General features: G+C 41.1%; 1 protein-coding gene across 15 annotated transcripts in view; it reads left to right on the top strand.

The window, feature by feature from the left end:
- The window catches only part of ARID1B (AT-rich interaction domain 1B), a 462,469-nt gene that overhangs the window by 329,675 nt on the left and 119,671 nt on the right, over positions 1-13,123 (top strand). For 13 of the 15 annotated variants that reach the window (XM_074990332.1, XM_074990331.1, XM_074990328.1 and 10 more), the window contains one exon: positions 8,244-8,333. The exons of the other annotated variants lie outside the window; for them this stretch is intronic. In XM_074990332.1, the coding sequence (XP_074846433.1) occupies positions 8,244-8,333 (90 nt within the window). The remainder of the gene's footprint in view (positions 1-8,243; positions 8,334-13,123) is intronic. 15 annotated transcript variants of the gene reach the window in all.

The following is a 13,123-nucleotide window of genomic DNA, read 5'->3' as shown; positions in this document are numbered from 1 at the left end:
GTTCTAGACTGGAAATGCTATAGATCTGAAGAAGTGGGTCTGTCCCAAGAAAGCTCATCACCTAATAAATCATTTTCTTAGTCTTTAAAGTGCTACATGAGTGCTGTATTGTTCTGTTAAAATACAGGTTAACAGGACTACCTCTCTGTTACTACCCACTTTGTGGTGAAATTAAAGTATTGATCTTGTGCATTCCTGTTTATGGATCATCTCAATGTGCGGCAGATGGGTCTGTGTCACAAGGCATTCAACCAGTGTTTGCTCTCTTACCAGTAGAGTTATATAGTGTGGGAGAGAGCATTAGGAGCAAAGATCTGAGATATGGAAAGAAGACAGTGTTTTCACAGCAGCCTTGCCATAGCAATAGTTAGTATTTCCATTATAAAAAACAGCACTTCTTTTTGTTAAAAAAAGAGGAGGCATTACTCAGCCAGCTTCCAGCCATGGGGCTGCTGGAGTCTCCCCTTCCAGGGTTCTCAAGGCTGGGGCTGCTGGCAGGGTTCCTTGACCCAGCTGGCTGACAAATGCAGAGCTGGCAGGTCTCTCCACCACTGAGGTGGGGATCCTGTGGCTGGGGCTGCCGATAGCACATACTGGCAAAAAAAGCACTGATCAAAACGTATTAAAGGGTAAAAAGTCTGACTTTTTTCATCCAGAGACTCCTGCAGGAATAAAAGTTTGAAATTTTTGCAGAGGCACATTCTGTGCACAACTCCCATGGCCCTGCACTGAAGGAATTTGTTCTCCCCTCTATGGCCCCAACACCAGAGACGCTCTCTCTTTTCCCCCCATTGCCCTAGGGTAGCTCACTCTCACCCCCAAGCCCCAAGGCAACTTGCTCTCCATCTCAAGGCAGAGGACTTCTCTGCTCCACTTGCCTCCCCATTGTGTGCACAGCTTTTTCTCCTCTAACTGTGGAAAGAGCATTCTTAGTCACGATTCAGATTTCTTAATAATTATTTTTATTTGGTTTGATTTTGTTTATAGAAAAGAGCATAATTGTACATTATCAAAAAGCCATAAATTCTTCCCGTGTCTTTTGTACACTTGTCCTTAATGATAGTGCAAGAAGCATTTGTCATTTGATTGTGCAAAGCAATTCAGAGTCCCTGACTGCTTGTAAAGGTAAAACAAGGGAACCACTTAGTCATGCTGGGCTGCAGTTGAAACACTCTGCTTTTTGCCTCAGCTAATGAGGATCAAATAACCTGGGCACTTTGTAGCAACCTGCCAGTCAGTGAAAATAATGAATAGCCATTTGTTTACATTATGTACAAGATCAGAGAACATATTAAATAAAAATTAATTTTACAGAAAGTATATGAAAGAAAAATAGTTTATAAGTTTTGTTAATAGGGCAGGGAACTTAGTTACAAAGAAAAGAAGGTAAAGGGAGAAAACAACTCTTTTGGGGTGAGCATGGGATCTGACCAGAGAGAGTGTGAGTACAAACCAATGTCAAGGCATCCATTATATTGCCCTTAAAATATTAGAATACATCTTTCTCTCTGAGGTCACGTCCATTTGCATCCCACTTCCACTTCTTTCTGCTACCACTGAAGCATCTGTTTAGGAGAGAAGCCCTATTTAGGAAAGCAGTGGAGCACATATTCAGCTTTAAAACAAGTTAGTACTTGCTTACACACTTTGCTGCACTGGTTCAAAAGAGCACAGTCCTTTCAGACACTCCTGCGTTCCCATTGTATCAGTGAGCACTTAGTGTCCCACAGAATTAAAGTGACCAGACGTCCCATATGAGGTGGGATGGTCCTGTATTTGGTACACCTAAAATGCGCCCCTACTTATTTTTTAAAAGGGACTCATTGTCCTATATTTGGGCCATCCCCCTACTGACCTTTTCCGCCAGCAGCTGCGCAGGCACAGCTGCGGGCGGGAGTCACTTCCCAGAGCCTTGGAGCATGGGCAGCTGCTGCATCTCTGCCACTTCCCCAGGGCTCAGGGGAAGGGCCAGTGGCTGCCCCTTCCTCAGGGCTCAGTGAGCACTGGGGGCTGCCACTTCCCTGGGCTTCAGTGGAAGGCTGGCAGCTGCCACTTTCCCAGGGCTCTTGGGGAGAGCCAGTGGCTGTTGCCTACTTCTCAGCTCCCTGGGGCTTGGTGGAGCTGGGAGGAGCCACCCCTCCCGATCTCCCTGTCCCTTATTTGAGACGGAGAGATATGGTCACCTGACACAGAATGTGCATGGCACAGGGTAAGCTTGGATCCTAGTCCACGAATCCCTGTTCCTCTCCTGTACTGGATCAAAGAAAGGCCCTTTCTTTCTTTTTGTATATTTGCTCCAGGGAAGTTGCACTCCTTGTGAACTGCAAATTTAACCACTCCCATCTTGATACAACCTTCTCTTCAGTACTTTTTCAGCATATGTTCTGTGTCCCAAATTTGTTCCATTCAGCTTTCTGAAAAATACAATTCAGCCCTTTCTGCCTCTGTATACATTTAACCTTACATGTTGCGTATGCAGAAAAATCATAGTTGGTCATATTAGTAAGTCGTTAAAATGCATTCTGTTTCTCTTGCTGCACATTTTTCTAATGAAAGGTTGATTTAAAAAAAATAATGCAATCTGATAGCTATTTATAACATAATGGCTACGTCTACACGTGCCCCAAACTTCGAAATGGCCACGCAAATGGCCATTTCGAAGTTTACTAATGAAGGGCTGAAATGCATATTCAGTGCTCCATTAGCATGCGGGCGGCCGCCGCGCTTCGAAATTGACGCGCCTCGCCGCTGCGCGTCTCGTCCAGACGGGGCTCCTTTTAGAAAGGATGCCGCCTACTTCGAAGTCCCCTTATTCCTATCTGCTCATAGGAATAAGGGGACTTCGAAGTAGGTGGGGTCCTTTCGAAAAGGAGCCCCGTCGGGACGAGACGTGCGGCGGCGAGGCGCGTCAATTTCAAAGCGCGGCGGCCGCCCGCATGCTAATGGAGCACTGAATATGCATTTCAGCCCTTCATTAGTAAACTTCGAAATGGCCATTTGCGTGGCCATTTCGAAGTTTGGGGCACGTGTAGACACGGCCAATATGGGTTCCCACTTTTGGTATTTAACAACGAAATATAGTTATTCAAGTTTTAAAAGCTTCTATTTTGTATGCACCAATAGTTTCATAAAGATTTTTACAGGCACTGCATTCCACACTATGTATAATACAGGATGGCTAAAGCACAGTGCTACTGATTTGAATGGTGCTCCTGCTTCCAAGCCTTATGTGTGACTGTACTAAACCTATGGAAATGGTATGACATGTCATTGCCTCAGATTTTCATATGTTACTCTATTTGTCTGTTTGCTGTGCTTTTACATAATACAAATTCTGTGCAACATACACAGCAGTGTTTATCCTGTATGCATTCTGAAAAATGGAATATCTTGTCAGTTTACCAACAATACTACACAAAAGCATCGGAAAAGGTTAACTCTGCAAAAAAATCCATTTGTATTGCATTTGGGTCAAAAGGGTGCAGTAGTTTCATTGAAAAAAATGGGGGTTTTTTTCCTTTCAAATAGATAGGTTAATTTACAAAAACACTTGTTTTCATTTTTGCAACTTTCTTTCCAAAATTAAAGAGAAAAGTCTCTTAGTATCGTGTTAAAATTAGATTCTAATGGAATAGGGAAGGTTTGTGCCCATTCTTTCTTCTTTTCAGTGTTGTCTGAAGGCCAGAAAGGGTGGCTGTGCTGGCTTGGTAGGTTATTTTAATAGCAGTTACTTCTTTTGATTGTGTGTGGGATTTTTTTGTTGGTTTTTTTAACCCTCAGAAGTATCTGGAATGTCTGGTGTTCCCTAACTGTGTTGAAGAACTCCATATCACAAAAATGCACAGAAGGAGGGTTCATAACAAAGACCCCAATCATGCAACACTCAGTTGACACAGGTGGACCAACTATGATTGTGCACAGCTTCATTAAGTGCAGCAATTTTTCTTAGTAGTGGTCTCATTTAATTAGTGTTATATAAACAATAAAACCCAGAGTTTTAACCCATTTGAATATAGATCAGTTCTCGGTTAATTACACTTTGCCTCCTAGGGTGTTTAAATTGTGAACTTTTTGTGGCAGAGACCATCTTTTTTATTCTGTTTTTGTACAGCCACAAGCACAATAGAGTCCTGCTCCATGGCTAGAGTTCCTAGGTACCACCACAGCACAAATAGTAATAAAAACCAATGATCAGAGAAAGAAAAAGGGTACACATTTTAAAGAAGCAAACAACTTTGCAAGTCATCTTTATATATGCAAAAGAAACCGAAAAAGCACCAACTCTTCCCTTGTGGATCACTGTTAAGGGTTAAATAGCAGTCTTAGGCTACGTCTACACGTGAAGCCTACAGATGTAGCAACATCGAAATAGGCTATTTCGATGAGTAACGTCTACACGTCCTCCAGGGCTGGCAACGTCGATGTTCAACTTCGACGTTGCGCGGCACCACATCGAAATAGGCGCTGCGAGGGAACGTCTACATGCCAAAGTAGCACACATTGAAATAAGGGTGCCAGGCACAGCTGCAGATAGGGTCACAGGGCGGACTCAACAGGAAGCCGCTCCCTTAAAGGGCCCCTCCCAGACACAGTTGCACTAAACAACACAAGATACACAGAGCTGACAACTGGTTGCAGACCCTGTGCCTGCAGCATGGATCCCCAGCTGCCGCAGCAGCAGCCAGAAGCCCTGGGCTAAGGGCTGCTGCCCACGGTGACCATAGAGCCCCGCAGGGGCTCGAGAGAGAGCGTCTCTCAACCCCTCAGCTGATGGTCACCATGGCGGACCCCGCTATTTCGAAGTTGCGGGACGCGCAACGACTACACGGTCCCTACTTCGACGTTCAACGTCGAAGTAGGGCGCTATACCTATCCCCTCATGGGGTTAGCGACTTCGACGTCTCGCCGCCTAACGTCGAAGTTAACTTCGAAATAGCTCCCGGCGCGTGTAGCCGTGACGGGCGCTATTTCGAAGTTAGTGCCGCTACTTCGAAGTAGCGTGCACATGTAGACACGGCTTTAGTGTTCTCCTTCTTTTTGTTGATTTTGGTCTAACTTATAAATTTTGCAGTCTATTGAAATTCAACATGTGAAAAATCCACAGCAGCACCAGATAAGTGAATCTTTCTTCAAGGCTCACAGTGTTGATCTGCTCATTGTTTATAGAAATAATTTTCTCTTGTGACACTGCCAAATTTTGTTTTAAAGCTTGTGTTTCATACAGGGAAGATTTCCAAAGTACCCTCTTTATACGTACATACATAAATGCACAAGCAAATGGTTATAGGTGCCATTCATTTTATTTGAGAAACTCCTGACTTCACATTTCTGGAAGATGCAGATGAAATTGATTTCTGTAGTGCATCATTTACATACCCTTAGTTCTAAAGTTTGATATTGCCAGTGCTGCACTTGCACAACTGTACATGCAGCATAAGATTCTTGCTCAACAATTGACATTATCATCAGTGTCAAAAATTAGAAAGCTAGAATGATTTAACAGGCTTGTGGTAAAATTGATGGAAAAATAAACTACAGAGTGTACACAGACCTTTTAACAGCTCCTAATGGAATTTCAGTCCATGCCTCTGAGGGAGTAGCCATCTTGTGGCTGTATGGTGCAACCAGCGGTATCCCCACCTCTTTTAGTAACTGATAAAGTTGTAGATGGTTTTGATAAAACATGTTTTAGGTTGGCTTGAAAAATTCTATTTGATTGGAATGCCTCAGGCATACACAGTGTTAGTGCTAGTGCCGTGTGTTAACGTGGAATTACTGTTTATTTACAGTCTTGAGTCACTGAATCCTTTCTGTCATGCAGAAGTCTTCATTATAATGTAGGCACTTTCTGTTTTGCTACGGTCCTTTCTAGGATGACATTAAAAAGTCAGTATTTTGTTCTGATACGTTTTAGAGTTCCTAAATGGCTGTGGAGCCAAGGCCCCAGGCACTGAATATTTCATAGTAGTGCCACGTATGGTCATTTGGAGAAATAACTCTGCCTCTAAACCTGCATTTGCATTCTCTTGCAAAGGGCAGAAATGAGGCAGTTGTCATATCCCATCATAGTACTGCACACTATGAGTTTTCGTGCAAATACTTTCTATCCAGAAGACTAGGCAAGGTTTATATTTTACTTTAAAAATTATAGTTTGTTTCTTCGTATTATATATAAATCTACTGTACCTTTCAAAATCAGCTGCTGTAAGTTTGTCTGATTTCTCTGACACAGCGCACGTGGAGCAGAAATAATACGTAGCACTTCGCTTGCATTCTGTGGTGTGTCTATAACGTTTAGGTGTTCCGTAGTTCTACAGAACGAACAGCTGTTATTGAAGCTTTTGGGGCTAAATCCTTACCACTACAGAAATAAGCACAGGATATTTTCCTCAGACAGTAAAAAAGAGTGGTAACGAAGCAAGAAGAAATGGTGGTCTGCGTGCACAAATCTATTTTGCGTTATTTAAAAAAGTGAACCAGTCTGAAAATTATCTGTTAATTTTGATGAGTTTAAATTTTGTCTGCTGCTATTTATACCACATTTGTTACTGCTGTGTCTGACTCCCTAAAATGTATATTTTATTGGCTAGTCTGAGCTGGTATTCCAGCTGCCTTGGCTGTCAAGAGCAGCCACATCTGAAAATCAGCTGTGAGACCCAGGGCACAACAGAGACTTGCTGTCCTTTCTCCTTAGGCTGTTGCAATCCAATTGCTTGGGGTGAGACAGTCGCCATTTTACAGCAGCACAATAGATGGTGCTTTATCCTACACACTAAGCTCTGTGTTGAGGGTTGAGATATGTCCCAAGGAAGTGGCTCATTAGTCGTCATCGTCTTCTTCTTCTTGTCCGTCACTTGATAACAAGTAGGATGTCTTCATGTCACCCCCCTGCCATTTGTCAGTCTGTTGATGGCTGATCAGCCCAATTCTGGAGCCCCAGATCTTATCACAGAAGGGGCAGGTGTTAATAGCTGTCGGAGGGGCGTGGGGCAGTTTTGTATTCGTCAGTACAGGAAACATGGACAGCAGGTGAAGCTTCCCACAGGGGAGCCTGGGTCCCTGTCCTCTCTCTTCCACCCATGGCTCCACCCACACTGTCCCTTATTCAGTTAGCATTGCCACTTAGCACATCCGTCCTTTCCTCCTTCTCCACTGTGAGGTCCCCACCACCCACTGTGTCCCTCCTCTCCTTTACCCTCTCCCGCTTGAGGCCACCCCACCTGCTGTTCCCCGCATCCCTCCTTTTCCCCACCCTTCCTCCCTCGGGCAGGGGAGGGGTGAGGAGTGATGGGGACCTCAGGAGAGGGCAAGTGGTTTGTTTGAGAGGGGGGACTCACCAGGCAGCATGGGGGAAGTCGGGGGGACATGGCTTGGGGTAGGTGAGGGGTGGGTGAAGCTTAGCTTGCTGTACCCATCAGCCTCCCCTGGCCTAGTTTACAGCATCACAGTCTGTGTTGTCTGTGCTCTTTATCCTTTCAGGATAGATAAACTGCGGTGTGTGCAGGTTATTGGTTGCAAGGTTGGGGTTTTTATTTACATCAATTTAAAATTGGGTCATATCTGTGCTTTGTGTGTATGAAAGGTACCATTTTGTTGTTAATAAGAGTAAATATTTGCCTTTTCTTTGAATGATAAGATACCCCATATGTATCTGATCTCACACACATCATGCCTTCACAGTACATGCATGCTTTCATTATTTTCATTTCTGCCTCACTCTTGCACATTCAAATATATTAAGTCCTCCAATTCATTGAAAGATTTTTTTTTAAAGAAACTGTTGTTGGTAGTCATTTCTGTATTGACTGAATATTTCATTGGTTATATTGTTGGCAGCAGTCCATGTCTGCCTGGCTGGAGGCCAGTTTAAACTCGGCAGGGTGAACCCTATTGTTCAGCACACTTGGATTTTGTTAAACTATCTAACAGAAATATGTGTCAGGAGATTTGCAGCTGTAAATTGGATCATGTCAGTGAGGTTGAGAACTCGCTCAATACAAAATTGAACATTTCGGCATGCCTCTTGCTAAATATGTTTATGCACACTGTTGCCTTGAGTTACCCAAAAAAAAAAAGTTGTGAAAAATCCTTGACCTGTTGAGCTGTGTCTTTTAATATGTACAACTGGTACTTTCTTGGATCAGTAGTTTTTTTTCTTAAGTGCAGTGGGTTTTGGCTTTACATTTTGGGTGATTTTTTTTTAAATAATCAATTTTTTTTTAAATTATCTGTGTGTGTTGCAGGTAGTCAGATGCCACCTCAGCCTCCTGGTAGCCAGTCAGAGTCCAGCTCCCATCCTGCCTTGAGTCAGTCACCAATGCCACAAGATCGAGGTTTGTTAGATTTTTTTATTTATTGTTTAGTTTACTGCAGGTATATCTCTTGTTCTCAGGAGCACATCAGTGGGGGAGTGGGGAGCTTTCTCCAAGTTTGTTTCTCTAAGCAAATTAATGACAACCTTCATTTACATAGAGTGTGTGGGGTTCTTTACTCACTTGTGAGAGGAACAGATGAATAGGGGGATTTACCCAAACAGAGTTGGATCCACGTCTTTTTTCAAAATATTGTAAATAGCAGTAATTGTAAAAGGGATTCTGCTTTAAATCTAAATGTTCTTCAGAATTCAAATACAATAAATTTTGATTATAAATACCTAACTTTTAATTTGATTTGTGTAAAGTTGAAAGATTTTCTGCTTTATAGATCACGGTTTACTCACTTCAGCAAAACTCATATATATCCAACGTCTTTGGTTGTAGGCCATGGCTGGTCTACAGCCTAACTCTAGACAGAAATTTAAAATCACTTTAAAAAGGAGGAGGGGGAAACAAATTAGTTAGGTCAAGTGGTTCTGGGTCTCCAACCTACTCACCCTTTACCTGCAAAAAGTGTTGTATCCTATTCACAATGTAATGGAAAGCTGGCTTGCAACAACCCTATTCAAGCAGGACTGTTGCTGGCTAGCAGAGATTCATTCACCAATGTTTTTTTCCATTACAACTGTATTATACCAGTTTTATAAAGTGATTATGACAGAATAACGGTGGAACAGGAGGCGCTGTCTGCACTGGGGTTGAAATGTGTTAGCAACAATTTTATAAAACAAACGTGCCGACTGAGATAAGCACATAATTGTGTTAAATGCCACTACTACAGGTTGAACCTCTCTAATGGGGAACTCTCTTGTCCAGCAACATCCGTAATATGACGTGATTTTTGGTTGCCAGACAACAACTTATCATGGATGTGGCCATGTTTCTTGTGGCACCATAAAGTTTGTTTACAGCCAGTCAGTGGCCCTGGTCCTCCATATTCTGTGCTGTTATTTAGCTGTAATTTACCCCTAAATATCTTCTAAGAGCCCAGTAAGCAGTGGAAGTGTTGGTAATGCTGATAGACAATATTGACCTCCCGTCATCTGGAAAATTCTCTCAACCGGTCCGGTCCCAAGGGTGCCAGACGAGAGAGGTTCAACCTGTACAACAGTGTTGATACTGAAGATATCCCAGATTCCGTTAAGTGACTCTGCAAATACTTTTAGAAGTCTGATTACACCTGGCGGAACCCATGGTGGGATTGAAGTTACTGAATGATGCATTGTGCCATAGCCTCCTGAGAGTACTAAGAGAATTTCAGACAGAGGGGAAAAAGGTTAGTTGAAAAGGTTTTTTCCATGATGAAGTTTGCCTCCTCCCTGAGATACTGATTAGCAAAGAACTTTAGCCCACAATACTGGACTTAGCTCAGTTGTTATGTTTGCCTTACAGGTGACATTTAAATACAATCCACTGCTAGGACAGAACCTCAGTTCCACCATAAAAATTGGTTGAGACCAGTGTTTCTTAAACTATGTTCTGCCAAACGCTGGTGTTCTGTGAATAGCTCACAGGTGTGCCTGTGAGTGTTTGGAAAAATATACTGATGGCAGATATTTTCTGTTATTAAAACCGGATAAAAAGTTACTTCTTCATTGCTATGGTACCTGATTAAATTACTTCATTTTGGTTTTGCTTTATATGTTGATGTTTGTTTTTTGTTTTGTTTTCGGTTTGTTTTTTGGTCTGACAACAGGTTTGTTTGTTTGTTTGTTTAAGTATCAGAGAAGTAGCCCAGTTAGTCTCTGTCTTCAGAAACAACAAGAAGTCCTGTGGCACCTTATAGACCAACAGATACTTTGGATCATATGCTTTCATGGGCAAAGACGAAGCAAGTCTTTGCCCACAAAAGCTTTCCTGTTGGTTTTTATGTGAGAGTATGTGTTTGTGTTTCTTTTTTTCAGAAAATTTTCATAGATGTTCTGCATAAAAATATTATTGTTTGGTGTTCTGTGGTCTCAAAAAGTTTAGGAAACACGGATTTAGAGCAGTCGGTATGGTGGAGAAAGAACAGCTTCACTAGCCACACTAATGCAGTGTATTGCATTTGATGGACTATCATAAAATAGTAGGACTGCTTCAGGCAGGGGCTTCAGAGGCCCAAGCATCTCAAAGGATGTGTGCATTTCTTCGATGTTTGGTTCTCAGACTAGCATGTTGCACTACCCAAAAAAATGGATTCTTGCAGTGTGGGTATACTATTATGATTTTAGAGGATGGATTAATGATTCTAAGGACAAATGGGAAACTAAGACTTTATTGTGGGGAAGAATCTCTTTGATAATTTTTTTAGAAAGAAATTAAGTGACACTTTGGGTGAAGTTTCCAGGGAGGGGTGAAGAAGAAGAAATTTGCCAAAACTAAAAAGCCAAACTGGCAAGCAGCAGTGGGGAAACCAGAATGCACAAACCAGTGGAGTTGGTGAGCATTTCTTCCCACTACTGTTATGAAAAAAGCTTTTCACTGAGAGAAGCTGAAAGTAATAGTATGATGGTGGTTGTTTGTTGGGTTTTTTTTAAGTATGTTAAGCTGTAACTTTGGGGTTTGTGTTTTTGCAATTTTATTTTAGTAATTTTTGCATTGTGTAATGTGGAAAATGCTTTGTTTCTCTTTGATTGTACAATGAGACTTTTAGCGTGTTACGTGCAATCCATGTGACCCAGCTTGTACAAAATGCCCATTTCTTTCATGCAGCAGGTATGAAATTTGTAGCCAGCTAGGTTATATTGATTTTGCAGAACATGAGCCCCAAAGCTCCTGTAAGGGCCGTGCAATACACACACAAACATGCCTGCATTCCCTTTTGCTCTCTATCATTGATTAGGGGTTCCTTTGAAATGGAAAACTTCACCTTTTAAAAAGGCTGTTACATTAGTTGATTCCTTTGCTTGCTTGAACTGATTTCCACTCACTTGGAGAGGGAAAGAAGGGGGAAAGGTGGGGCTCAAAGGGAAGGTGCGTGTCAATTACTGATAAAAACCTAGCAGAAAATCGTTGCCACTGAAGACACCTGATCCGCAGGCATCTGTTACAGTAATTTAAGTACTTGGCTCACTGATATGAATGTTTTCCAGCAAAAAACACTGAGTGACCCTCCAATTTAGGATAAGGTGCTAGACAGAACAAAAACACATCAACATAACTTTTCTTTCCGTTAGAGAAATGAGTGAATGAACAAAAAGCTTCTAATGGCTTATTGAATTGAATCCTATATCCTCCACACTTGAAAAAAATATTATTAGTCAGATACACTGCAGCTTGATTGACATGGTAGGATTTGTGCTACAACACTTTTGAATCCTTAAGCCCCACACTGAACCATTATGTTTACACTTAGTTATTTTACTTTGAAAGTGTTTGATAGTATTTCATCCTTCTTTCCATGGTTACTCAGCACCCAGCTGGGATTGCTTATGTTTGCCAGCCTAAGGCAGTACATCCCATACAGTAGAAGTGCAGTATCAAGAAACCAAGCTTTTTTTTTCTTAATATCTTCTCTCTCATGTGTGTTCATGTATACAGTAATAGAAATTTTTACTGCTTTTGAATTTGTCAGCTCCTTCAAAATGCTTCTACTGTTACTTGTTTATTTCTTACTTTTTTACAAATAGTGTAAAAAGTTACATGTATTTATAAATGATATAGAACACCTTTCATATGCTATCTAGACTGTAGTTCCTTTGACCTCGTAAAGTATCAGTGGAAACACTTGGTTCATGCTGCTCACTTCCATTCACATTCTGTTTGGTTTGGTTATTTTGATTTGATACATAGCAAATTGAACCTCTAAGGGATTTATCAAAATATTTACTTTATGTAAATAGGGCCATAAAATTATATAAAAGTGGTTGCTTATATTTTTCTTGCAATATCTTTTTAACTTGAGGATGCAGATTCAGTCCTCAGGTACATTACTGATTTTAGTGGAGTCACCCCAGATTTTATGTTAGTGTCATTTTCTCTTCTTCAGTACAATGAATTCAAATTATTTTACAAGCATTAATTACTTAAGCCTTATAGTGCCCCTCTATGGTAGTGAAGTAAATATTATTGAACCTGCTTTTACAAGTAGGTAAATTGAAGTATTTGGAAGTTTAAAGTCAAAATTTCCAGAATTTCCACCACTTCTGGGCTTTCCAGTTGTTAGGTGCTTTACTTAAAGAGGTGCTGAGTCTCCACTATTTCACAGAAACTAATAGGGGATTGTGGATGTACAGCACCTCTGAAAATCATACCATAGGTATTGCTGCAAATTAGCTGCACAAAAACTGTCACATCCAAAATTAACAGACACTTTTTTGAAAATATGGCCTAAGAAATAGATTTTTAAAGTTGTTTATACTCCTAATGCCTTTTGAAATCAACAGAAGTTGACTAGACAGCTAAATACCTTTAAAATGTGTTTCTTGGTGGCTTGTTCAAGGTCACAGCAGGAATTAATGCCACATCTAGGAACAGAATCTGTAAGTCCTAACTGTATTCCCTTGTCTAAACACTAGATTACACTCCTTCCCTTATTATAGTAGCCTGATCAGTTTGTTTGTTTCTTTTAGAAATACAAAGGTATATTTTACAATAAAGTTGAACATTGATTTTTTTTTACTTCAGAAAACCAGAATTTCATTTCTGCATCCTAAAAAACACCACAAAACTATCTATTCCTATCTATGTAAATTATTTTTAAATGCTTCTCTGGGCTAAAAATTTGTATGTCAACTTTCAGTCTTATTTTTATTAATATATTGAAT

The sequence above is a fragment of the Carettochelys insculpta genome, chromosome 3 (genome assembly GCF_033958435.1).
Source record: "Carettochelys insculpta isolate YL-2023 chromosome 3, ASM3395843v1, whole genome shotgun sequence".
NCBI lineage: Eukaryota > Metazoa > Chordata > Testudines > Carettochelyidae > Carettochelys > Carettochelys insculpta.
This window is presented reverse-complemented; position numbering and strand designations above follow the sequence as displayed.